Here is a 24,984-nt window from a genome sequence, read left to right as displayed (position 1 = left end):
ATAAAACTGTTCCTCCCCTTGGAGAAGTGCAACACTTCTTTTGGAGAAAAGAATACCAAGCCAGAGGAGCCCCACATGTCCACATGCTTTTATGGATTAAAGATGCTCCTAAATTTGGTCAAGACAGTGATGCCACTGTTTTACAGTTTATTGAAAAATATGTCACTCGTGAAATTCCGTCAGAATCCACAAATAGTGATCTTCATGCAAAAACCTTACAATTCCAAAGACACAAATGTGGCAAATATTGTCGTCGCAAATACAAAAAAAAAGGGAAATACTACACCAAATGCCGATTTGGTTTCCCTAGACCAGTTACAAATAGAGGTCAAGTGAACAACCTCATGTCTTTAGTTAGACATAGTGTTAAAGGTAAGTCACCTAAAAATACATATTGCATAAAAAGAAAAGAAGAAGAAAAATATATCAATGATTACAATGCAATCATTGCCCACTTGTGGAATGCAAACATAGATGTGCAGTACATTGCAGACAATTCTACTGCAGTTGCATGATATGTCACAGCATACTTAACCAAATCAGAATAGACAGAGCTCCAAGACCTCTGGAATGACCTGTCATCAGATAAAACAGTGTCTCAGAAATTATACAGCTTGGGCATAAAAATGCTGTCCCATAGAGAATGTGGAGCCCATGAAGCAGCTGATCGATACTGCATTGTATGGTAAATCTGCAAATATAGTATGGCTAAGTCTTGGTCCAGCTAAATCTAGAAAAAGAGTTCTAAAATCATACAAAGATATAGAAACAATAGCCAAACATGATCCCAACAGGCAAGACATTTTAAAAACAATTTATTGGACACATACTACCCAAACAGGAGTACCACTTTGGAAACCATGTGTCTATACCACAGAGCCCAAAACTACACATACAAAAATAATATAAAACCTGAAGAGCAAAACCGTAAATACAAAGTGACAAACTGTGACGGCAGCTTAGTAAAACTACCAAACCAAATTTAATTAATCATATCAAATTGTCATTAAAGACTCCTCAACATAAAGAAACATATTACATGTCCCTGCTACAACTCTTCAAACCATGGAGAAAAGAAGAAGAAATACTAGATACCTATGACTCATATGCAGACGCTTTCAAAGCCAATGAAAGCAGTATAACTGATGTAAACTTTGCACAGTACAAAACAATGTTGCACAATGAACAGCAACACGTAGAGGAACTCCAGGCCCAACTAGATAAGGACACTCCTGACAGTAGTCAACCTTCTGTCACAGGAAGCCAAGAACCACTGGGAGAACCACTAATAACAAATGAGGCAGAATTAGCTATGATAGAAGTAGAAAACACCATTTGTCACTATGAAGATAAAGAAGACTTAACTACACTACAATCAAAACTAAACAAAGAGCAACATAGCATTTTTCAAGAAATAACAAAAGAAATTGCACATGGTGTGCAACATGAAAACAAAGAATGGACCTGCCAAAATTACAAACCTATACTATTCTATGTCAGTGGTGAAGCTGGTTCTGGCAAAACATTCCTAATCAAAATCATCAGTAAGTTCCTTTAACAATTGACAAACAACAAACTGTCAGATGTTGTCACTGCCCCCACAGGTTTAGCTGCCTACAACATAGGTGGTGTCCCTTTACACCGATTACTACTCCTGCCAGTAGAACACCAAAACAAGTTAGATTATTACAAACTTTCTGCAGAAGCTGCAATGGAACTACACAGAGTATTGAAACAAATGAAAATGCTACAAATAGATGAAGTGAGCATGGTGTCCAACCTAATGTTGGCTTTGATTCACCTCAGATTACAAGAAGTACTCAAATCAAACTATGAAGAGCTCTTTGCAGGAAAACACATCATTGTTTTCGGAGATCTTCTTCAATTGACACCTGTAAAAGGTGAGCCTATTTTTAAAACATTAGGACACAAACTCTGCCGTAAAACTGTTGGCAGCATTGGAAATGTCAACCTTTGGCAACATTTCCAATACAGAGAATTAACAGAAAACATGTGCCAATCTGCAGATCTCACTTATGCCAACATCTTAAAAACTATCAGAGTTGGTATACTTTCTAGAGAAGCAGAAGCAATATTGAAAACCCGGCACATTCATGCACTTTATGGTGATAATGCATGTGCTACAGATGTTATGGAACAATTAGCCCACAAAAATGTTAATTGTATGGCCTTAATGCCAACTCTTGCAAGCTGTTTCAAATTCAATGAAATAATGTTAAGCAAAGACATGCAACCAATTATGGAAATTAGCGCCACAGACAAACTAGATGTACATGGAATGACACTACCCATGTGTGACCAAGCCACAGCAAGACTAAATAGTTTAGAAAAATCAATCTCAAACACAGCAGGCTTGGAAAAGATATTAAAATTATCCTTAAATTGCAGAGTAATGCTTAAACGTAACCTTGACGTGGACCAAGGACTAGTTAATGGAGCACTGCGTACAGTTGTTGGCTTTCAAACATACCCACGTGACTACAAAATTCAGTTTGTCAATATTCTCTTTGACAAACTTTCAGAAGTAAAAAGAATAGGATGCTCAACAGCTCGATTCCTTCTCTTCAAAGACATGTATGTACGCAGAGAACAATTTTCTCTAACTCTTGCATACACAGTCACCATTCATAAATCACAAGGTCATACTCTAGACAAAGCAATGATAGACATTGGTAACAAAGTCTTTAAAGAAGGCATGAGCTACGTAGCACTGTCACGCCTACGTACAATTGACGGTCTATTTCTAATAAACTTTGATGCAAGTAAAGTAAACGCTGATATTCCTTGCATTTTAGAATACAATAGACTTCGTTCACTATACACCCCCATCTACAAACATATCCTGTTCCACAAAAAGGAAAATGTTCTAAAAGAAAACTAAATCAAACAGAAATGCAACAGGATGTCACTGCAAATCCTCCAAAGAGACTAAAAGAAACTAAAACCTCATCAAGTACCACAAGCAAAAAATAATCAATTAGGAAAGTAAACCAGGTACTTCTTTAAAGAAGGGAGACAAACTCCAAAAAAGGCAGTTAGATACAGAACTACCTGGACCATTTAAATTCTCAAATATAGTTGGTGTAAGTTGCTTCGCAAATGTAGCAATGAATATTCTATTTCAATTACCACCAATTGTTGACAACATTTACTTACACAGTACAGACCCATTGTGTTTGCAAATGTTAGTACTTCACAGAAATGCAGCAAACAATCCTGACAACACTTACAGTGTTTTTGGAATAAGACGACAATTGGACTACTGTGCTTGAATGGTGAAATTCACTATAAACTCACAGGAAGATCCACAAGAATTTCTAATGTACTTACTATTAGTACTGGAAAACAAAAACATACCTATAAATGGAATCTTCCAGATTTCATACATGTGGAAACATACATGCACTCTCTGCAACAATGTGACACAAGAACAAATCCCCAATGAGCACTTTGCCTATATATCAATACCTAATTGTGAATCTGTTCCATTTCAGCAACTTGTACAAAATGCAAACCACGGTAGATTATGTTCGACCTGCAATTCGGACAATCGCTCCACGTTACTAATACAAACACATAGTAAATACGTAATATTACGTTACAATGCAGATGGTACAAAAACAACTGCAAGCTGACTGGATTCACACATGGTCAAATATCACTTGGTAGGAAAACCTTCACAACAATAGGTATAATCTACCACGCAGGAGCCACAACCAACTCAGGGCACTACACTGCATATATAAAAAAAAAATGTGGATGGTTTGAATGTAATGATAGTACCGTTACTCTAAAGCAGAGATTACCAGCTAATCTTACAAACGCCTATTTAATGTTCCTAAAACCAAAATTTGATAACTGAACTGTACTTAAACCTTAAGTACACTTGTAGTAAAAAAAATATAAACTGTCACAATATTTCAAAACCTATCTAACTGCCCAAAGATTCTACAACAACTAATCATATAAATTAATACCACTCCAATAGAGCAAAAAATAGACAGTTTGAATAGGCCAATTGGTATCTAACTGTCCCAAAATTTACAAATATGCAAACAGATAAATCAATACCACGAAATTATATCAAAACATAAACAGTTAGAATACGCCTACTGGTATCTAACTGGGCCAACATTTTACAATATCCAAACAAATACCTAATATTTTACTGCTCACAAAAACTGAAACAATCCAATGCAGAAAGCATTAGGCAGAAAGAACAAGTAAACGCGGAAAACAAACAAATAAATAAACTGTAGCATAACAGAAAAAGGTTTTTTTTTTAATCCAACATGGATTTTTTTTTCTCCCACAGACCCAATGATTTTAGCAACAAACACAGACACTTTGCACATTGCAGAGTACTCTGGTTTGTAATCTACTAAATATGAGGGTCAATAAAAAGAAGAAAATGTTGATTGTACAATGTAAAAAGTCATTATAAAATACTAATACTAGCATGCTATTTTCTTTTATTACAGAAATGAACAAGAAAAACATGGACTCCCGTTACTAAACCAAATAGTACGTATAACAAGATAAATACAACCATTGCAGCATATCACACCCATACAAGCTTATAACATTGTTCCTTATAATTAGTTTTTGACCCAAAGTTAAAAGCCACTATGGGTGTGATATGCTGCGGTGGTTGTGGCCAGGGCATACACTCTTGGGTGCATGGCCAAATGGCCATGCACCCAACATTCTATACCCTGGCCACAACCACCGCAGCATATCGCACCCATAGATGCAAGAATTGCAACCATTTTTATGTCCGCGGACAGGGGGAAGGTCCTAGGACACATTCAACTTGCCAGAGGACAATACAAACAGCGTCCTCAGGACACCCCCATTTTCTTTATGTACGAACATTTCTGGACACCACGATTGTTCTTAAAACATTTTCACCTTGCCAACGAACAATACAGACAACGTCGCCAGGACACCCCCTGCAAACATTCCAAGACCCCACGAGTGTTCTTAGAACACTTTCAAGTTGACACCGAATCCATTCTGTTTATTTACGAACATTCCAGAACAGCCGTGTTGTCCGCAGACAAATCAAACACAACAAAAGCATCTAGCACATAAATAAAATACAACTTTGAACCTATCTCATACTCCCCCATCCTCCCCAAAGACTTCTACACACCAAAACACTCTACTAAATACACATTTTGAACAAACTTTCACTGCGCTGTCCGCGGACGTCCGCAAATGCAAGATGGCGGGCGCGACAGAAAATCTGACGCTCATCACGCACCGCGCCGCCCAATCAGCGAACACATCGCATGTCCGCGGACATGACGCAAGCCGCTGGGCCAATCGGGGTGCTGTCCGCGGAGCGAACAGGGAAGTCCGTCCGCGAAGCGAACACAGATATCACACATTTTTTTGTCTTACATTTTGGTCATTTTTAAAGAAACTACTGGACGGATTTACACCAAATTTGCAAATGCATGCTTTCGGACCAGGCCGCCGCTCCTGCCGCAAATTTGGTGTAAATCCGTCCAGCGGTTCGGGCTGTAGCCGTGCGCAATTTTTTTTCCCATTCAGTCTATGGGAAAAAAAAGTTTTGGGACCCCCCCTATAACTTTTCCCCCCCTGGACGAATCCTCACCAAACTTTGCAATAAAAATTCAGAGTGGGCCATATACTTTTTTTGCAAAGTTTGGTGAGGATTCGTCCAGGGAGAGCGAAGTTATAAGCCGGCCAAAAAGTGCTCTTCCTATGGAAACACCAACTTAACCATAACTACATGGCCGCTACCGCGGCCATGTAATATATATATATATATATATATATATATATATATATATATATATATATATATATATATATATATATATATATTCAGTAAAAACAACTTTGTTAAAGGGACGTTATGCTTAAGTTGTGCTACTAAAAACCTATGAAATTCAGTAAAAAAACTTTGTTAAAGGGACGTTATGGTTCCAAGTAAAACCGAAAAACCCCTGCAATTTGTAAGTTATGATAAGCTAAGCAACCATAACTCGCGCCACCACTGTGCACTGCTAAGACTAACACCCAGGACATCAAATATGACATCACAAATGTCATTGATGACATTACTGATGACATCACATGTTCATTTACTTTTCATGGAAAGTTTGTACAAGGGATTCTTATTATAATGTTGTCAAAAAAGTGTCAAGGATCATTGGAATAAATATCATGAGCTACTTAGTGCATTAAGCAATGCATTGATATAAATAGCATTCTAGTATGAAGTTCTATCCAGTATACTAAGTTACTCATGTAGAAACATAGACATTGTGTGCAGCATACATGATGGAGGTGCAATATTCAAAATGTTGGCATATTGAATAGTGAAATGATAACTGCTTTCTTATTAGAGTTTTGCATAGTGTGAAACATGTAATAAGTAGCTAATAAAACCCACTTACTACATAATTGCATTATTACAGACAAAACACAAAGAGACAACAACACATACAAATATGAGTATATACAAGGAAAGTGAAGTAAGCAAAAAAGCAGCAGTAGTAGCAGAAAGTGTTCATAAACTAACTGATTATCTTTAAGCAGAGAAATGATTGCTCTGTTTCAAAGCTGCTACTTACCCTATGTATATTTATAACATGATGTGACTGGACCCTAACAAAAGTAGCGTGAGTACAATTTATACAAATATGAGCATATACAAGGAAAGTACAGTAATTAAAAAACAACAGAACTATCTCTACTGATTATCTTCATGCACAGAAATGATTGCTGTCTTTCAAGCCTGTGTCTTCCCCTATGTATATATTTCATATGATGTGACTGGACCCTAAGGGAATTACTGTAAGAACATTACTTGAAGAATATGTTTACAAATATAGTACTTTTTACATTTTTAGTTTCTGACTGTTACTGAAGAAAACCATGTGGTCTAGATATATCATTAAATGAAAAAAGGGTGAGGCAGACATTTGATGTCATCAGTGATGTCATCAGTGACATTTGTGATGTCATCTTTGATGTCCTGGGGGTTCGTCTTAGCAGTGCACAGTGGTGGCGCTAGTTATGGTTGCTTAGCTTACATAAGTTATGAATTTCAGGGGTTTTTCGGTTTTACTTGGAACCATAACGTCCCTTTAACAAAGTTTTTTTCACTGAATTTCATAGGTTTTAGTAGCGCAACTTAACCATAACGTCCCTTTAACAAAAAAAAAAGTTACGGAATTTCATAGGTTTTGAGTAGCACAACTTAACCATAATATCCCTGACTTTATATACATGTAACATAGAACATATTGAACCCCCAGCTAGTGTTTTTGATGTCCGCGGACTGTGCGTATGTCCGCGGACAGACCCGGACAACAGCAACACTACCCAAAAACTCAGGGGTATCTTAAATTGTTATATTGTGCCATATGAACAGTACACAAGTTCAAAAACCAGCACACAAACACATTATATTTAGTAATAAATAACAAATAGAACCTATATATCTAACATATCAACCATCCATTTAAATACCATATGTACTAAATGGAATATACCAAAATAAAAAAAAAGATAGTCTTCAACATAATTACCTCACAGAAACTGCACAACTAGGAGCAACAGCAGATATACAGACCAGTAAGAACACAACTTACCAGAAGCTAGTATATGTACTTAATTTTTCTTATATATTTCTAACATTTCTGTATTACATACAATAAAAGTAAGAAATGTCCAGTACTTTGGAGTGGCTTGAAGAGAATTTCCCACGTGAGGAAATGTCTGAAGATAGTGATACTAATGGTAGACACTTTTCTATATAACCAAATTAATAAGCATTACTTTATGTACACGTATATATATTTTTTTTCAACAGACCATACAAACATTGAAAATAGTACACCAAAAGATACATTGGATTAAAACTCGCCAGCGCATGGAAGAAAGAATGGACATGCTCATGGCAAATTTCAACCATTTGAAGGACTTTGTGGAGGACCACATAAAAGGAAAAATTAAATACCATTGTCCCAAATGTACCTGTCCCCCCTCTCCATATCTCAGTCAATTATCTGCAAACCCTTTCCACGAAGAAAAACCTTTTGATGAGACTTACATCCCTTCATCTCCTTCTATCCATCCTCTTGAAACCCCCAATTCCCCTGTGTTTGAATCAGTTTCTGCTTCCCCTTCTCTTTCATAAATTGTACATCTATATATAATAAATCAAAAATATTATGTGTCTTAATTCAGTTCTTTTTTGTGTTTTTTTTCTTCTAAAAAGGCAGTTAGGGTGTCTGAGGACAATGCGGGTGTCCGGAATGTCTGCAATTAACCAAAATGGGGGTGTCCAAGGACACTACACCTGTCCGTACTGTTTACAGGCAAGTTGCAACTGTTCTAAGAACACACTCTGTGTCTGGGATGTCAGTAAAACCCAAAATGGAGGTGTCCTAAGGACACTATACCTGTCCGTACTGTTCGCAGGCAAGTTGAAACTGTCCTAAGAACACACTCGGTGTCCGGGATGTCCGTAAAACCCAAAATGGAGGTGTCCTAAGAACACTATACCTGTCCGTACTGTTCGCAGGCAAGTTGAAACTGTCCTAAGAACACACTCAGTGTCTGCGATGTCCATAAAACCCAAAATGGGGGTGTCCTAAGGACACTATACCTGTCCGTACTGTTCGCAGGCAAGTTGAAACTGTTCTAAGAACACACTCGGTGTCCGGGATGTCCGTAAAACCCAAAATGGAGGTGTCCTAAGGACACTATACCTGTCCGTACTGTTCGCAAGCAAAATGGAAGCGTTCTTAGAACACACTCGGTGTCCGGGATGTTCGCAATTAACCAAAATGGAGGTGTCCTAAGGACACTATACCTGTCCATATTGTTCGTAGGCAAATGGGAACGGTTCTAAGAACACAATCGGTGTCCGGGTTGTCTGCACATATGTAAAATGGGGTGTTCTAAGGACACTATACCTGTCCGTACTGCCTAAAGAACATCTACGCACATGTGCACCACACCCGTAACTTTTCCGAACATCGTGCCTGTCCGTAACTGTTCGCGTCACTTGTGTCGCACTTTTAATTAAATTCAGGTCCCGAACACTGTCCGTAGAACATCCGCGCACATGCGCACAACCGTTCCCATGCATTTGATGTCTTTTTTTTTTTTTTTTTTTAAATAGTTTTGGTTGGTTACATTTTAATATAACCTTTCAAAACAAAGTTTTTTGTGCAAATAAATCATTAAAATGTAAATGCAAGATACAATTTTCCATTATTTCACATTACATTTGAGAGACACATTTATCCATTTTTAGGACTTTTTTAAGTTTTGAAAGAAAGAAAAAGCCTATTAAGCACCATCCTCCGAATTTCAACAAGAATCACAGTTCAGTAGTTAAAAATCAAGATCTAATAAATAAAAATCAATCACTACACAAATTTAATCAAGGATTAAGTTGTGAGTAGAACTGTATTTAAAAATTGCATAGTAGCTATTCTTATCGAAATTTTAGGTGTAGCAAACAATTCATACCATAATTTATCAGTAGAACGGGTTATATAATCCCGGGAGGATAGCTCAGCAGCAGCGTGCGCGTCTTGGAAGCAAGACGACACGAAGCAACAACAGGTTCGATCCCCGGGTCCGCGCTTAGAAACCTCTGGGTGTTTAAGCGCGTTATAAATACGTAACTAAGACAAAAAAAAAACAACACAATTACACAACTAAGAAAAACAAACAATTCCTGTAACAGCGCCTCGATGCCTGTGGGCTGTGTGAGCGCTTTATAAATGTTAAATAAATAAATAAATAATGTAGTTGTGTTAACTTATAGATGATAGTTTCCCTCTGCCTCTCCAAAGCAACACACACAATTAATATTTGTTTGAGTGTCTCCTCCATCCCACCAATTTTACACAATCGACAATATGATGATTCAGCTTTAATTAGGCCTCCTCTTAGTAAAATTTGTTTTGTTGGCCATAGATTCATCCGGAATCTCAATGTTTGGTTTCTTAATAGCGAAGAAGGACATTTTAGCAAATAATCAGCTGCCTGCTGAAATTTTTTGTGACCAAACAGAGCTCTATCAAAATCTTTTAGTTCAAGACACTTCTGTTGAGTGTGATTCCAGTCAAGTTGATATCATTTTTGCTTAGCTCTATTTGGGTTGTTAAGTAGCAAATCCAATGATACGTTTGCTTCATTCATATCGGAGAGAACAGTATTTCTCCAGTCTGTTGAGAGTGTAATAAATAGTCTGCCAGTATTGCTAGCAGATTGTTAGCCATCAGGCCCAGAAGGCATTTTCGGAAAAGACTGCATCTTTTCCAAGAGACTTGAATGTGAATTGAAAGGGTACCCAACTCAAATCTCAAAAGAGCATTTGGAGTTGAGTTGGGAAGATTAAGAACTCTTTTCCAAAATGTGGCCTCAATTCTATTCAAGCACCCTTGATTTTGTGGTAGCCAAGTTTCAGCCCCATAGGTAATAATGGGTATTAACTTTTGTTGGTAAAATGTTATTGCATGGGCACAGGAGAATTTACCAAACTTGGCTGATAATATCTTTTCTTGCAAAATTAAAGCTGCAAGTTTCCTATAGATGTTACTTTGTTGGGGCTTATTTGTAGGTGAGTTGCTAAACATAACACCAAGATATTTGTATTCATTAACCAGAGCTAATTTGTGATTATGTAGAAACCAATCATAATGTTTCTGATGTTTCAAATTATTATTGCCTAGTTTCATGACTTGACTTTTCTTTAAATTGAGTGGTAAATTATTTTTGATGACAAAAAGTTCTGGTTGCTTAAGTAGCATCTGTAGGCCACTTGGTGTCTGTGGCAGGAGAACTAAGTCATCCGCATAGAGAAGCCATACGATGGCCTGCTTGCCCATCTTAGATGCATCGTTGATTACTTTCAAAAACTCAATGCCTAGGTCAAAAATAAACAAATTGAATAGGGTTGAGGCAAGAATGCAGCCTTGTTTAAGGCCGCATTTAGTGTGAATAATTTCTGATAGTAACCCGTCCAAGTTTAATTTGACCTGCATTGTAGTGTTGGTATGAAGGAGAGCTATCAATGAAAAAAGAGAAAGTGGGAAACCAAAACTCAGCAATTTGCTATACAATATCTGCCAATCCACAGAATCAAAGGCAAGACGAAAGTCAACAAAGGCCAAATAAAGAGGTTGATGTTTTGTCGCGTAGGCTGCTTTGATAGCGTTAAGCGTGGTGATGTTAATAGCAGTACTTAAACCCGCAACAAAACCAGTCTGAAAGGGATCCCGTTGATTTTCATTAGTGGCCCAGATGTTGAGATCTCTTAGAATGATTTGAGTGTAAATCTTCCCCGGAGCATCAAGAAGTGCTATTGGGCGATAGCTTGCTGGATTTGTGTGATCCCCTTTTTATATATAGGGACTATCACCGCTTGGCACCAAGATGGAGGAATGCTTTGCTTTATCTGAATGGAGAGAAATATGGTATATAAAATGCTGGCCCACAGTTCCGGATTTTGTTTAAGGGTAAAGTTTGATAAGCCATCTGGCCCTCGGGCTCTAGATGAGCTAGCTCTATTTATGTAATACAACACATCATCTCGATCAAATTTGAGAGAGAAGGAAGAACTGCTTGGCTTCAGATGCAAATGAGCTCAGGTATTTTGTGGAAGATTGTACTTATTTGTGAAATAATCAACCCAACTTTTTTCAGGTACACCAATAATTTGGGATGATAGGTGAGAGCACCTTGTGCCCATGTTAATTAACTTCCAAATTTGAGAGGTGTTTTTATTCTGCGCCACATGCAGCCACCATTCACCATCCTTTTGAAACATTTTTACTTTATGTGCTTGTATCCAATTTTTGTAATCGGTCTTCAACTTACGCAGGGCAGAGTCGCGATATTTTGGCGAAAGGAGTGTAGCCTGTCTTTTCTGTTTACGAAATAAGGATTTTCTAAGTCTAACCGATTAATCAAATACATGAGTGGGACGGATGTTATTAAATATTTTACTGCTAGATATATTGGGGGATGCAAATAGATGCATTCTATCATAATATTCCAGAGGAGCGTTTGCCTTCTCTACAAGAAGGCGGTGATCATTCTCTAGATCTTTACCAAACGCTTCTAAATCAGGATTAGACCAATGTAATCTGTTTTTTTGAGAGTTTACCTTCAAATTTTTCAGCTGTTGTTGTCGTGCTTGTGCTTTACTCTGGGCATGAACTGTAATTTCAATTGTCAACATCAAGTGATCACTGGATGTAGTAGGCAAAATGATGAATTTAGATATTTTGCTAAAGAGCGTTCTGTGTACATACACATAGTTAATGGCGGCTTTGTGTGATCCACTTGTCCAAGTGTGGGAAGGTGGAATATCACTTTTGAGAGCACCGTTCAACATTATTAAATCCCATGTGTCCACAAAATGAAGCCATTGAGTGATCCGTTCCGAATTTCCTTTTTTAGATGGCATCGAGAGATGAATGTTCAGATCTCCTGCAAGTATTACATGTGCAATATTAATGTTGGCAGCTATCTTTTCCATGATTGTGTTAAGATCCTTGATAAAGATAGATGTGAGAATAGCCACAGGGTTCCAATAAATATTAACTATCGCGATTATTATACTTTGAAACGATATTATAGAACATTGCATAAAGGAGTTCGGAGAGGGCCATTCAGCTACATTAATTACAGTGGAGATGTTAGAGATTGTTGCTAGGCCAGACATTGGACTGCCTTTTTGGCCTTTCAACGCAGGGACCAAGTGAATGTGGTGATTGTCCCAGGAAGGGGTCATCACCATCCAAGTTTCTTGTAGTAGCGCTACATCAAAATTTGTTAAAAGGCACTTCGAGTAGTTCAGGAGATGATTCTGTCCTCTAGAGTTCCAGATCATAATTGCAATTTTGTGTGTCAATGGACATAATTCATCAAAAGTTAGTTATGCATTCTTGCAGCAGCAACAATTATCGGATTTTATTAGAGATGTTATATTTTCTCTTGGAAGATTTGCGATAGTTTGTCCTACATCCCCAGATGTGAAGAGTGGGTTTCTTCTGGGTTTTATCTTCTAGCAGACACATCACTGGCTTTAAGCAGACGACTCTTCACTGAAATTGCAAAAGAATGAAGTGAGTGGGTATGTGTGTTAATGGTACACTAATAGCAGTAGTAGAACACTTTGTTGTAGATTGTAAGAGGGTTTGTTGGCAACAAGAGTTAGTGTGTGTGCAATTGTACAGCACTACATATGAGTGGGGACTTGGGAGTATTAGAATCGCTGGTATGGGGGCCAGTGCTGCAGTGATAACTGTGGCCTATGGGGCTGCATTTTTGAAGTATGTGAGAGGTTGTTGCACTATTTGTTTTGGGAAATGGAGTAGTGGAAGTTATAGTACAGTGAGAAAAAGGGCAGAAAGATGTAGAGATTCCAAAGGAGAATGTTACCGTATTTTGAAGTTTGTTAAGTTTCTGACACATAGATGATTTCTATACGAGTGCACAAATTATTTTCAGTTGTTGCATTTATGTATGCAAATTTATAGATAGCAGTGTTTCCAATGTAAATTTACATTTGTTTGCTTTCTTTCCAATGGTGCATTTTGACAATTGTGCAATGCATGTGATTGGCATGCTATCCTAATGTACATTCAGTTTTCCTCTTTTGTGTGCATTCTGGCCATTGATATAGGATCTGCCTCTGTTCTATAGAAGTGGTGTTCTATAAAAGTATCACAGACAGTGGTGGCAATTTTGAAATATGTGGTTTGCAGCTCTTATGCTGGTGGGCAGTACAAGAAAACTGTGAAAGCAAACAGCATTGTAAGTAACTGTCAGTTATTGTGTGGAGATGGTACAAATGACAGTATGATTATTTGGTTGGTTATACACGGAAAGTGGCAGGCAGCCTGTTTATTTGCATGCAATATATGTACTTGCTATGCTTTGGTAACATACATGAAGTTTTCAATTTCTATGTGCATTCAGGTCATTTTACAGCAGGTGTGTTAGTGGGAGAAGTGATTGTAAAAGTGACGGAAGAAAAGAAGAAAGTAACAGTTTGCACATTACAGTGGGTGACAGGGCAAAGCATCCATGTCGTGGTATTGAAGTTTCACATAGGATATGGCACTTGAACTTGATGTCCAAATGTTCCCAATGTGTGTTTTTACAAAAGAAACAGAGAGTGCTGCATAACATTTAAATATGTGGTTTGCAGCTTTTGTGCAAGTGGGCATAAAAAGAAAACTTTGAATGCACACAGCCACTTAATGTTAAGACATGGGACAAAGGAGAGTATTATTATTGATTAGGTTATGAATAGTAAGTGGCAGGCACCCTGTTCATATGCATGCAGTCTATGTGCTTGCTATGCTTTGGTAACATACATGCACTTTTCGTTTTCTGTGTGCATTACAAAATATATGCATACCTGTAGTTTGTGTTGATGGGTGTAGATGTGGATGAATCTGGAAGTAGAAATCTTGGAGAGTTTTACAGTACTTTTGGATTCAGATGTTTGGGAACCGCAGGAGACCTGTACTCTGAGTGTTCAACAGTACATCTGCAGTGTTGAACTGAGATGACAGAGTTAGATGTAGAGGTATTGGGTGTGATTGTTGGATGGGTGTGTGACTGCTTAAAAGTACCCAATGAGGGAGTGCTGCAAAGAGTGACGTGGAAAGGGAAGAATGGATGCACCTGTCTTATGAGATCCACGGACACCGCGGTAGTCCACGGATCACATGTGCTGCATCCGGGGCTTTTCAGCATGTTTGACATGGAAATGGGAGTGTACTATGGGGATTATCCAATCAGGTGTTAAGGGAAGGGTGTGCTTTACAGGAAGGTTGGGTTATACTTTTTTCCGTTGCTGTTTTGGTTGTATGGTGAAGATGGCAGGATATTGTGTCTGGGTACTTGATGATAGGTCTGTTGCTGATGTGAAGAGGTATTCAAAATCAAGAGGTGTTTCTGCAGATTTTGGGTTTCTAGGCATCGAGGTTTTATGGTGGAGTGTGCCCAGACACAATTTGGAGGAACTGGTTTCTCTTTGTAGAAACCTGTCTACTTTTGGTAGTCCAGACATCTGGTTGGTGCACTGTGGAGGAGAATATTTGGGGTACAGCAGTGCCACAAGTTTGATTCCTGTTTTTAAGTCCTTTGTGGAGACAGCAATGCAAATCTTTCCATGTGCAAAGGTGGTGTTTTTCGGAAATATTACCAAGAGCATTATGGAATCAGCCAAATGTGTTAAATCCCCAGCAAAATCTTGGAAGGTTGCAAGCCAATAAAGGCATGGGTGTAGTTATGCGGCGTGTGAATATTTTTTTTTCTTCCAATGACAACATTGACTACCTCAATGTATAGTTTTTTAATGCAGATGGATTTTGTTGTCTGTTTTGCGGAATGCTCATTTTTTTCAGAATCTGAGGGATTCTGTTGAGAGGCTGATATAAGGAGGAAAGGAATATACTACCAACAAAATAAATACAAAATAAACGTTTTTTTGTTGTTGAAGCACCGCAAAGAAAGAAAAAAAGACTCTTTTCAGAGCCATCACTAAAGGGGAAATCCCCTACCCTGGTTGAAATGTGTTCCCCCGACTCCTGTGCTTTGCATGATATGTCCGCGGACACTGCAGTAGTTTGCGGATTTCACATGCCACATCCAGGGCTTTTGAGGCTGGCAGGCATGGAAATGGGACTCTGGAGGCCAGGGGATTGGTCAATAAGGTTTCAAAGGTGTGGTGTTTAAGGCGACACTGTGACAGAAGGTCTGTTTGCTGAGAGGAGTGCTGGTGGCTGTGGCTATGGCTTTGTCTTTCAGTAGGCAGAGTGTCTGGATTTTGGGAGACTCTTGGATATATAGGTTGCAGGTGTAGGCAAAGAATTGTAGAGTGGCTGCACATTTTGGATTCCATCATGTGGATGGGCACTGGTATGGAATGTGTGGAATGAAGTGGCTGGATTTGGTTCCACTTTGTGCCACTTTGGTGGCACACCATCATCCAGACATTATTATTTTTAATTGTGGAGGGAACAGTTTGGGACATGTTACCAGAATCTCACTGCAGTTTTCAATGAAGGAGGCACTTGGGAAAGTCATGGACATGTTTCCAAAGCCCTGAGTAATTTTTTCTCGCATTGCAGAGAGACAGATGTGGCTGCGCTCTTCTTCATTTGGTCCGCAAATGGGGAAAGCGAGGCGCAATGTCAGCAGGGCTGTTTGCACCTTTTTGAGAAATGTTGTCATGTCATCTTTCCACAATGATAATAATAATAATAATTTCGCATTTATATAGCGCTACGAACCCTCTGGTATCTGAGCGCTGCTTATTATTACCCACGGTGTGTGGTGCTCATTTATCAACCTCAGAAGGATGAAAGGCTGAGTTAGGCTCTGCCGGGTTTTGAACCTGCATTAGCAGGCTCTGCACGGATGTCAAAGTGAGCGCTCTACTCACTGTGCCACTTGACCGGCAATAAAACCATTACATTTTGTAGCACCAACATTTTTCGCAAAGATGGAGTCCATCTTACTGATGCTGTCAATCAGCTCTTTCTGTGAAATATCCAAAATGCATTGCAGCCCTTTTTGCAAGTATAGCAAACATTTTTCTAGTAGGTGTTGGCCACTTCAACCTTTCCAAAAACAAACAAACGCCACAAAAGGCTCTTTTCCGAGCCAACACTTTCTCCCAGAAAAGAATGGAATGTTTTTGATGGTGCGACCACCCACATTTTTTTAAAGCTCCGTGGACTATTGCGCTGTCCGCAGACTTCATAGGCTGCACACGGGCCTGCATCATTTCATTGGCAATTCTAATTTTAAACTTGTGAAAGGTGGCTCTGAAAAGAGCCTTTTTCTTTTTATTTTTTTTGGTGTTGTTATACACGACAAACAAGGAAGGAAGGGAAGGGAGGGTATGGAAGAGGCACCAACCACAGGGATAAGAAAGGGCAGGTGGAGAGAGGAAGATGTCGGGTGGGCCTCACTTAGGTAGGTGGCAGTTTTTCTCATGCTCCCGGACCGTAGCCTCCAAAGCAGTTTGAAATTGCTCCCCCTGCAGACTACCACGTCGCAGTACATGCACAATACAGTGACCCTCAAAAGGTAAGGGTCTGCTGCAGTGCGTATGGCCAGCAAGGCTGGTTCAGGGATCCGCTGCCCCAGAGGAGTGTACCTTTTGGTGGCAGGAGCAGATACAGAGGATGCTGCAGAGGAACTCAACCTATTGCCTTGTTTGAAGGGTATGACCCTCTGAACTGCCGCCTTGTGGTTCGACCTCATGTATCACTGCATGGAGGTGGTGCTGTAGCTGTACAAGCCAGGTTTGCCAAGACTGAGCACCATCTTGCACTCAGTGCAGCACACCTTGTTTACACAAGCTTTTGTCATGACCCGCCGAATTCTCCCATTCTGGACTTGGTGGTCCATGATGCACCGCGGTGTAAACTCGGTGGTTCTACCAACATGGCTGATGCTTCCGAAGCGCTGCACACCAGCCTTTTCATGCAACGTTCGGCTTCCTAGAAAAAGGCCACACCTCTGCGGCACTGCGTGTCTCAATGCTACTGCTTGATGTAGTTAGACATGTGTTTCCGAAGTTCGCTTCACGCTCTCCTTGATACCTTATTTTCTTTCCTTCCTGGTACTCATTCATTCCATTTCCCTTACTCATTCATTCCATTTCCCTATGCGCCAGTGGGGAAAAGGCTACGGCTTTGAGGGAGGCCTCAGGATATGGAGTGGGAGTGGTGGCAGGATCATTAGATGAGTCTCCAACCAGTAGCAAAGAGGTAGGGATAACCAGGCCTCTTGAGGACACCCCACAAAGCCAGGACCTCCAGTAGATATCCCTGCAGAGGCAGAGAATCCAATGGAGGATTTAAAAAGCATATTCCTCATGTGGGAAGAGAGATGGCGCTTGTCTAGGATGGTGGGATTGAGGAGGGAGTGGTCTCTACCTAGCAAGGATAGGGTTCTGCTGAGGATGAAGCGGGGGTCCATCAGGAAGGGTTCAAAGGGAGGGCCAGTCTATGGAACTGCAGCAGAAGGACATAGGGCCTCATTACAAATCTGGCGTAGCCGTGCCAGTAATACCGGCAGGCTGCTGCCGGAGTTCTGATTTTTTTACGGTGCCTGGCTTCCCGGCTGGGACGGCAGCCGCCTGCAGACTCGGAGTGTGCCGGTCCGGTAACAACGGTGCCGGTAAGGCCGGTAGGCTTACCAGCACCGTTGTTACCGGACCATCAAACTCGTTATGAGGCCCATAGACTTACCTTACCTAGAGCATCTATAGGAGAGGGTCAAAGAAGTAGTGCAGGAGTAGCCTCTTGCTTCTATAGTGGTGAAGGGGTTAAGCCAGGTACAGCAGGTGCCTCAGAGAGCAGCGACCTCAAACCCCCTACACAGGTCTCCTAGTCCTGGGAGTGGGACAATTTTTCCCTGCCGCCAGGGAAGGTTGTCCGGGGGAGACTGATATCTTCTGCAGGGTGGAGGCCTCTCAGAAGTAGATGAAGTTGCAGAAAGGGAAGCGCTGCGCCCTAGTGACGATGGGCATGAGGAGCTATGGAATACCACACAAACAAGTCATCTGCCCCATGGATCCTGCTAGTGTATTAGATGCTACCACCACCCTCTCCAGGAGGAGTGAGCTGGTGCTAGCTCTGCCCAGAGTCAGTGTGAAGCATGACGGCAACATTTGGCATGTCATGTCCAAATCTCTGACAAATTGATGCCATTGACATCTGCAACTGTGGCCTTCATCAGGTCCCCGTTGTCGGCACCACTCTAGCAGTTGGGAGCATTGAGACAAGATAGCACCTGTCTTTGGGCAGAACCCCCACAACAACATTGTGAGGGATGCAGACACCTACTGCCTTCATTGCAGAGATTCCTTTAGCCAGGGCTACTGGAATATGTAGTTTTGGCAGCCAACCTATGAACGCACATGTTCCTTTACCACGCTTCCCTGCTTTAGGGTGTTGCACCGGTGGAAGGAATGAGACAGCCACAGGGAGGAAGGCATCAGAGGAAGACTCCCCACCCATGACAGATGCAGGGTTCTTTGAGAGAGCTGGAGAACTTTAGCGGACAGCTGCTCCCTGCAAACAAAGCACAACATTAATGTGCATCTGCTGCCTGTGAAAGAGTCTGAGCACTTTAGCGAGTGGTGGCACTCCATGAGAGAAGCCATGAAAATGCAGAGCCAAAAAAATAAAAGGGGTAGCTGTGTCCTGTGGTAGAATCTAAGAAATGAAAGGGGTGATTGTGCCCAGTGGGAGAAAATGAGAACCATAAGGGGTGACTACGCCCTTAAAGAGAATATAAACCTTTTTGACAAGTGGTGTGTTTACGAGACAATAAAAGAATCCTAAAACATTGTTCGCACTGCAGCTAATTAGATATGTAAGACTATAATTGATCAGGTCCTCTCAGTCACTGCCGCTATTTGTTTCCCCCCAACCATACACAGCACGAAAAAAACTCCCACTCTCTTTTCATGCTGTGACATGTAGCGGGTAGCAAATCATCCTCATCATTGGAGCTGGTGGGTTAGGTATAGGTCAATATCATTATAGAGTTTTTCACAATGAAGCGATTGGATATTTTTCATAAATGTTGTTTTTTTAGCATGCAGCACTGTAAGGCTTCTCCTACTGTTATAGACAACAAACACACCAACATTAAAAGCGTTTTCAGCCTACAGGATTGTGGGGGGCAGAAAGGGGACAGCGATTCTACAGAAATTTGAATGCATTCTGCTGGATAGACAGACCACTTGCTGTTCCGGTATTGTAATGGGTCATCATTCCTTCCCACTGATCATTTATTGAGTAGATAGGCATCAAGCGCCAGTTTGCTGATGTTCTGCATAGAGCTGCTACAAATACTTAAGCCTCATGTATCTCTCCCACCATTTTGAATATCTTTGTCTCTACATAGAGCTGCTTCATGATGTCTTAAATCTTGGAGCAGTTGTGCAATATGGTGCAGATGGTAACTAGATCATCTTTCATCTAGATACTAACATTACCCCCATGCAACTTAAATGTAATTTAAGAGAAATTTAGGTGGCAAAGAACTGGTTTGTTCTAAATCAAGAAAACACTTAGATCATGCATGTAGCTTATCCTAGCCGTATGACAAAAGCTTCATTGTTTTGAGCATTTGTAAGGCGCTTTATAACAGAATTTTGCTCGGTCTTGCTGGACATTGCATAGAAACACAAACTAAGGTAAAAACATTCGGATTTATTTTATAATTCATGATGTAAATTAAACACAGAAATAAATAAAGTCATCAGCTTGTCCTAAACAAATCAGACTGCTTCTTTCAAAAGTCAACGCTCCACCATATCTTGTGGGCACATGCATAGACTATTGTAATGAGTTGTATGCCAGTATTCCTAAATCTAGTTGCTTTTCATAACCTGTGTGCATTCCATATGCTCATGTCATTGAAATGGAGGTCCCATAGTTTCTTCTCAAAAACCTTTCAACAGGTGTAAATTATTCCCATTAGAGCTTTCAATCTTAAGTTTGACATACCTGGTGCACTTGGAAAAATGTGAGCTGATTGGTTTTCTGACGGCTGCACTTGATGTTGCAAGGACAGCTGCAGAGAATGCTTACACATTCATAAAGTGTCGCTTATTGTTATGCCTCCTGCCATTTCTCATCCACTGAGACTTGAGGATGATAAGCGGACACTTTTACTTCGAAAGATGGGTCTCCAAAGGAAGTCAGCAGTTGCTCTATGCTGCCATTAAATCCAACTACTCATGACCCTCGACACAAGGTTGAAAGCAGGTCCCTCACCAACTGCGCATCGTGGACCTCTCTAAGTTGGACTGATTGAACACAAGCAGATATTTATGAAGGAGAACCTTATGCATGGATGCATTGAGACTACTAACCTATTTGGTGAGCTCCTCAAATGCTTGTACAGACATTTAACAACAGCTGCCACTGACATGATGTTAATAATTTTCCATCTAGGGGTATGCTGTAAGTGGCATTTTGCTTCTCATGCGGCCTAAATAGAGTTCCAATAGGTTGACACTAATGTCTTGAGGTTGTGCGATAGCAACTTATAGCATGCCTGCAGTTGACAAAGTGCATTTTATTTATGGTAAGACTGATTTATTTGTGAGATGATCTGCTGACCCACACCGACAATTTGTTTCACTGGCTCCCAACTGCTGATAAAACATGTGACCACGAAGAGCAGGAGTCAGAGTTTTGCTTGGGTATTAGGAAGTGCAGCATACTTGAGTGGCTCTCTTCTTAGTAATAGAACTTCCAAAATTAAAATCAAAGCACAATGGGTTGAGTGTGGTATCACTTAAGCCTCATGTATCTCTCCCACCATTTTAAATATCTTTGTCTCTACATAGAGCTGCTTCATGATGTCGTAAATATTGGAGCAGTTGTTCAATCTGCTGCCGATGGTAACTAGATCATCTTTCATCTAGATATTAACATTACCCACATGCAACTTAAATTTAATTTAATAGAAATATGGCTGGCAAAGAACTGGTTTGTTCTAAGTCATGAAAACACCGAATTCATGCATGTAGCTTCTCCTAGCCGTGCAACAAAAGCTTTATTGTTTTGAGCATTTGCAAGACAATTTATGCAACAGAATTGTGCTCAGTCTTGCTGGACATTGCATATAAACACAAACTAAGGTAACAACATTGGGATTTATTTTAGAATTCATGATGTAAATTAAACAAAGAAATAAATAAAGTAATCGGCTTGTCTCATTTCCATCTAATACTACCTAAATAAATCAGACAGTTTCTTTCAAAAGTCACTGCTCCACCATATCTTTTGGGCACATGCATATACTATTGTAATGAGTTGTATGCCAGTATTCCTAAATCTAATCTACATCATTTATAAGTAGTACAAAATACCACAGCATGGATTGTTACCTATATAATGGATGCCTGTATTTCTCCAGTTCTAATGAAACTGTACTGGCTATGTATAAGAAACCGCATAGCGTTCAATCGCTTAACCATTGACCGCAGAGTCCTATTTGGGGATACTCTTAAGTACATCTAAGATTGATGGAAGTGGTATGGCTCTCCTCGGCCATTAAGAGCAGGCTCTCGATATACTTTGACCATTAATCGATTTAGGATCTCTAAAAGTCTTGGCAAGCATGGCGCAGTTGTCACTGTTAAACTATGGAATGTTCTCCCCGAAGACCGGTGCATCTCTCACAACCTCATAGCCTTCAGAAAAAAAGGTAAGACACCCCTTATCTAATCTTATCTATGCTACGCTGTTTCTGTGTTGCCCAGGATGTACTCCAATACCAAATGGTTGCAGTGCCTACCTTCTCCACAATACAATACATTAACATGCAATAAAATACAAGACAGTACAATACAATACAATAAAATACATTCAAGGATATGTGGAAAGCAGAGGTTGTGCATTGTCTTGCCAATGCATACGGCAGCCTGGACATGTGATCAGCTGTCTGCTGCAACAAAGCCCAACTGCAGATTGTGGGCCTTGGACAGTTGACCTCCTCCTCCTCCACCGCCTTCTCCCAGATATCTACTCCTCTGTTACTTCTACCCTGAATCTCCTTAATGCGCAACATTGCCTGTTGCCAAACTGCACACACTTGCTGTCCCCTCGAATTACTCTGTGGACCCTCTTAACGGAAGGATGAATGGTGAGTTGTGACAGCCATGTAATAAATGCCGACCATTGGTTCATACATCCCTGGAGAAGTGGACTTTATTCACCATGAACTGGTGGTGCACCTGTCCTCGTGTATCAATAACCTCATTGCACAATTCCATTACCATTTGATAGAGAAGAAATGTTGTCAGGAACATTCACATCAGTAAATGGTTGTTTTTTCAAGAAAAGATGAGTGCAAGAGATCTCTTGAGAACATTATATCCAGGATATTTTCCAGCACGTGCTGTCTGTATGGGACTTGTGATATTTTTGGACACAACGCGTCTGATGCCATGGAGGATGATGGTATCACACTCCCAATCACTGACACAGATTCAATAATTTCATAATTCGTAATTAACTCATGCAGTAATGCTTTTTGTGTTCTGTTTGTCAGATGGCCTAAGCAAGAACAAACATTCCCTTGTCTATGTACAGCAGTATTTAAAATTCGCTGTAGAAGTAGTTAGTCCGTGAAATTGTGCATGGTATGTTAGGAGTGTTTCACAAAATGCTTCAAAGCACATATCCACCAAATTCTCCTTTAGACCAATTCAATTCACCCAGCATTAATGACTTCATTGCAAAAGAGTGTCAATCATGGAACATTTTGCACATGTTCTTACCTGGTCACCTTGGTCCTTGAATATGTTTGACCCCTGAACTTTGCTAAGAAGCTCCATAGGAAAATTCAGCTGCTGCTGTTCTGTTATATACTCAAACAGATTATTCTTCCTGGGGAAGCAAGACACCAGTAGAGCTGAGTCTCAGACCGGTCATTTTAGCTTACGTCTACTGTCACGTGCCAATCAGGCTACTAGATGTTCACACATATGATATAATCGCACATCCATCAAACTAAATACAGATCAATGAAGTTGCACAGTGGTAACAGGACAAAAGCTAACTTTACCACCTGATCACAGCACAAGTGGATAACAAGTTCAAATACTTTGAGGAATAAGCAAGAAATGCCTTTGTGTTACTGCATATTACTCTAAACCAGTGAGAACAATGAACAAGAAAACATATTGTTAGTACCACCTATTCATAGAAAGAAAAAAAAACGAAGCAAGGACATTCCCACGATGCTTCTTCCAAATAAATGATACAAATAATAGTTATTCAATAAAAGTGGTAGAAACAATCAATTGGTTCAAGCAATTACAGGTAACCACAATTATGAAGGAGAAGTCCTTAGTATTGTGTCATTATGTATTGTGCCATCCTGCGAGGCAAAACAGTGTCATCTTCGACTCCACTTTCGCTTTCTCTCCTCACATTTCGGATGTCAGCAAGAATTCCTACTACCATTTGCATCTCCTCAAAGGAACTCCTCTCTTTCTCACTTTCACCCAGAAGCTCACTGTATCCAGAGCCCTGGTTCTCTCTACTCTGGACTACTGCACCAGCATCTTTCACAATTTTCCTTCCTCTACTCTCTGCCCTCTTTAACTAATCCAGAACAGGACTGCAAGATTTATCACTGGCCTCAAGCCCAGAGACTGTATCTCTCCAGCCCTGAAATCTCTCCACTGGCTCCCTGTGGCTGCAAGGATCAAGTTCAAAACCCTTTGCATTGTCCACAAGGCTTTCTAGGTACGTGGGCTGCACTACATCCACCGCTCTCTTCTGAAATCCCTTCCTTATCGAGCCCTTCGCTCAGCTATCTCCAACTATCTAAGGGTTACAAGCTTCTCCAGGCAGAAAGTGGGGGGTAGATCTCTCCCCCTGCAGGTGCCCCCCTCTGGAATGGCCTCCCTGCCCCTCTAAACCCTGAGCCAAACAACCCGAAGTTCTGTAAGCAGCTCAAAACTTTCCTCTTCTCCTATGCTTTCTCTCTCTCGCATCCCTGCTGACCTACCTGACCTACCTGTCTGCTGTACTGACTGGCTGCCTGGCTACACTTGCACTGCCTCCAGGCCTACCACGCACTTAGGGGCTGTAACTGTAACCCTACAGTCCTTTGTTCTCGTTGCACTACCCATAGCCGCGCTACGCTGGCTGCACTTACTCAGAACATTGCTGCCCTGTTTTCCTGTCCCCTCCCCTTTGCACCCCCCCTCTCCCCATTCACTTCTTGTTCTCGCACTTTCACAATCTGAATGGCACAAGGCCTAGTAAGATTGTTTGTCTTGTCCTCCCTCTGTCTTCCCTCCCTTCTCTTGTCACGCCTAGAAACACTTGTGTTAAGGCGTGTTATAAATGACTTATCATATCATCTCACATCACAATGGACACATGC

General features: G+C 40.5%; 1 protein-coding gene across 1 annotated transcript in view; it reads right to left on the bottom strand.

Moving 5' to 3' along the window:
- The window catches only part of LOC138565860 (protein SSUH2 homolog), a 276,132-nt gene that overhangs the window by 56,169 nt on the left and 194,979 nt on the right, over window positions 1-24,984 (bottom strand). Inside the window, exon 7 of the mRNA XM_069643020.1 lies at window positions 23,366-23,474. Within this exon, the coding sequence (XP_069499121.1) occupies window positions 23,366-23,474 (109 nt within the window). The remainder of the gene's footprint in view (window positions 1-23,365; window positions 23,475-24,984) is intronic.

Source organism: Ambystoma mexicanum, chromosome 2p (assembly GCF_040938575.1).
Source record: "Ambystoma mexicanum isolate Mex_15411 chromosome 2p, UKY_AmexF1_1, whole genome shotgun sequence".
Lineage (NCBI taxonomy): Eukaryota > Metazoa > Chordata > Amphibia > Caudata > Ambystomatidae > Ambystoma > Ambystoma mexicanum.
The sequence above is the reverse complement of the archived record's forward strand: the minus strand, read 5'-3'. Positions and strand labels throughout refer to the sequence as shown.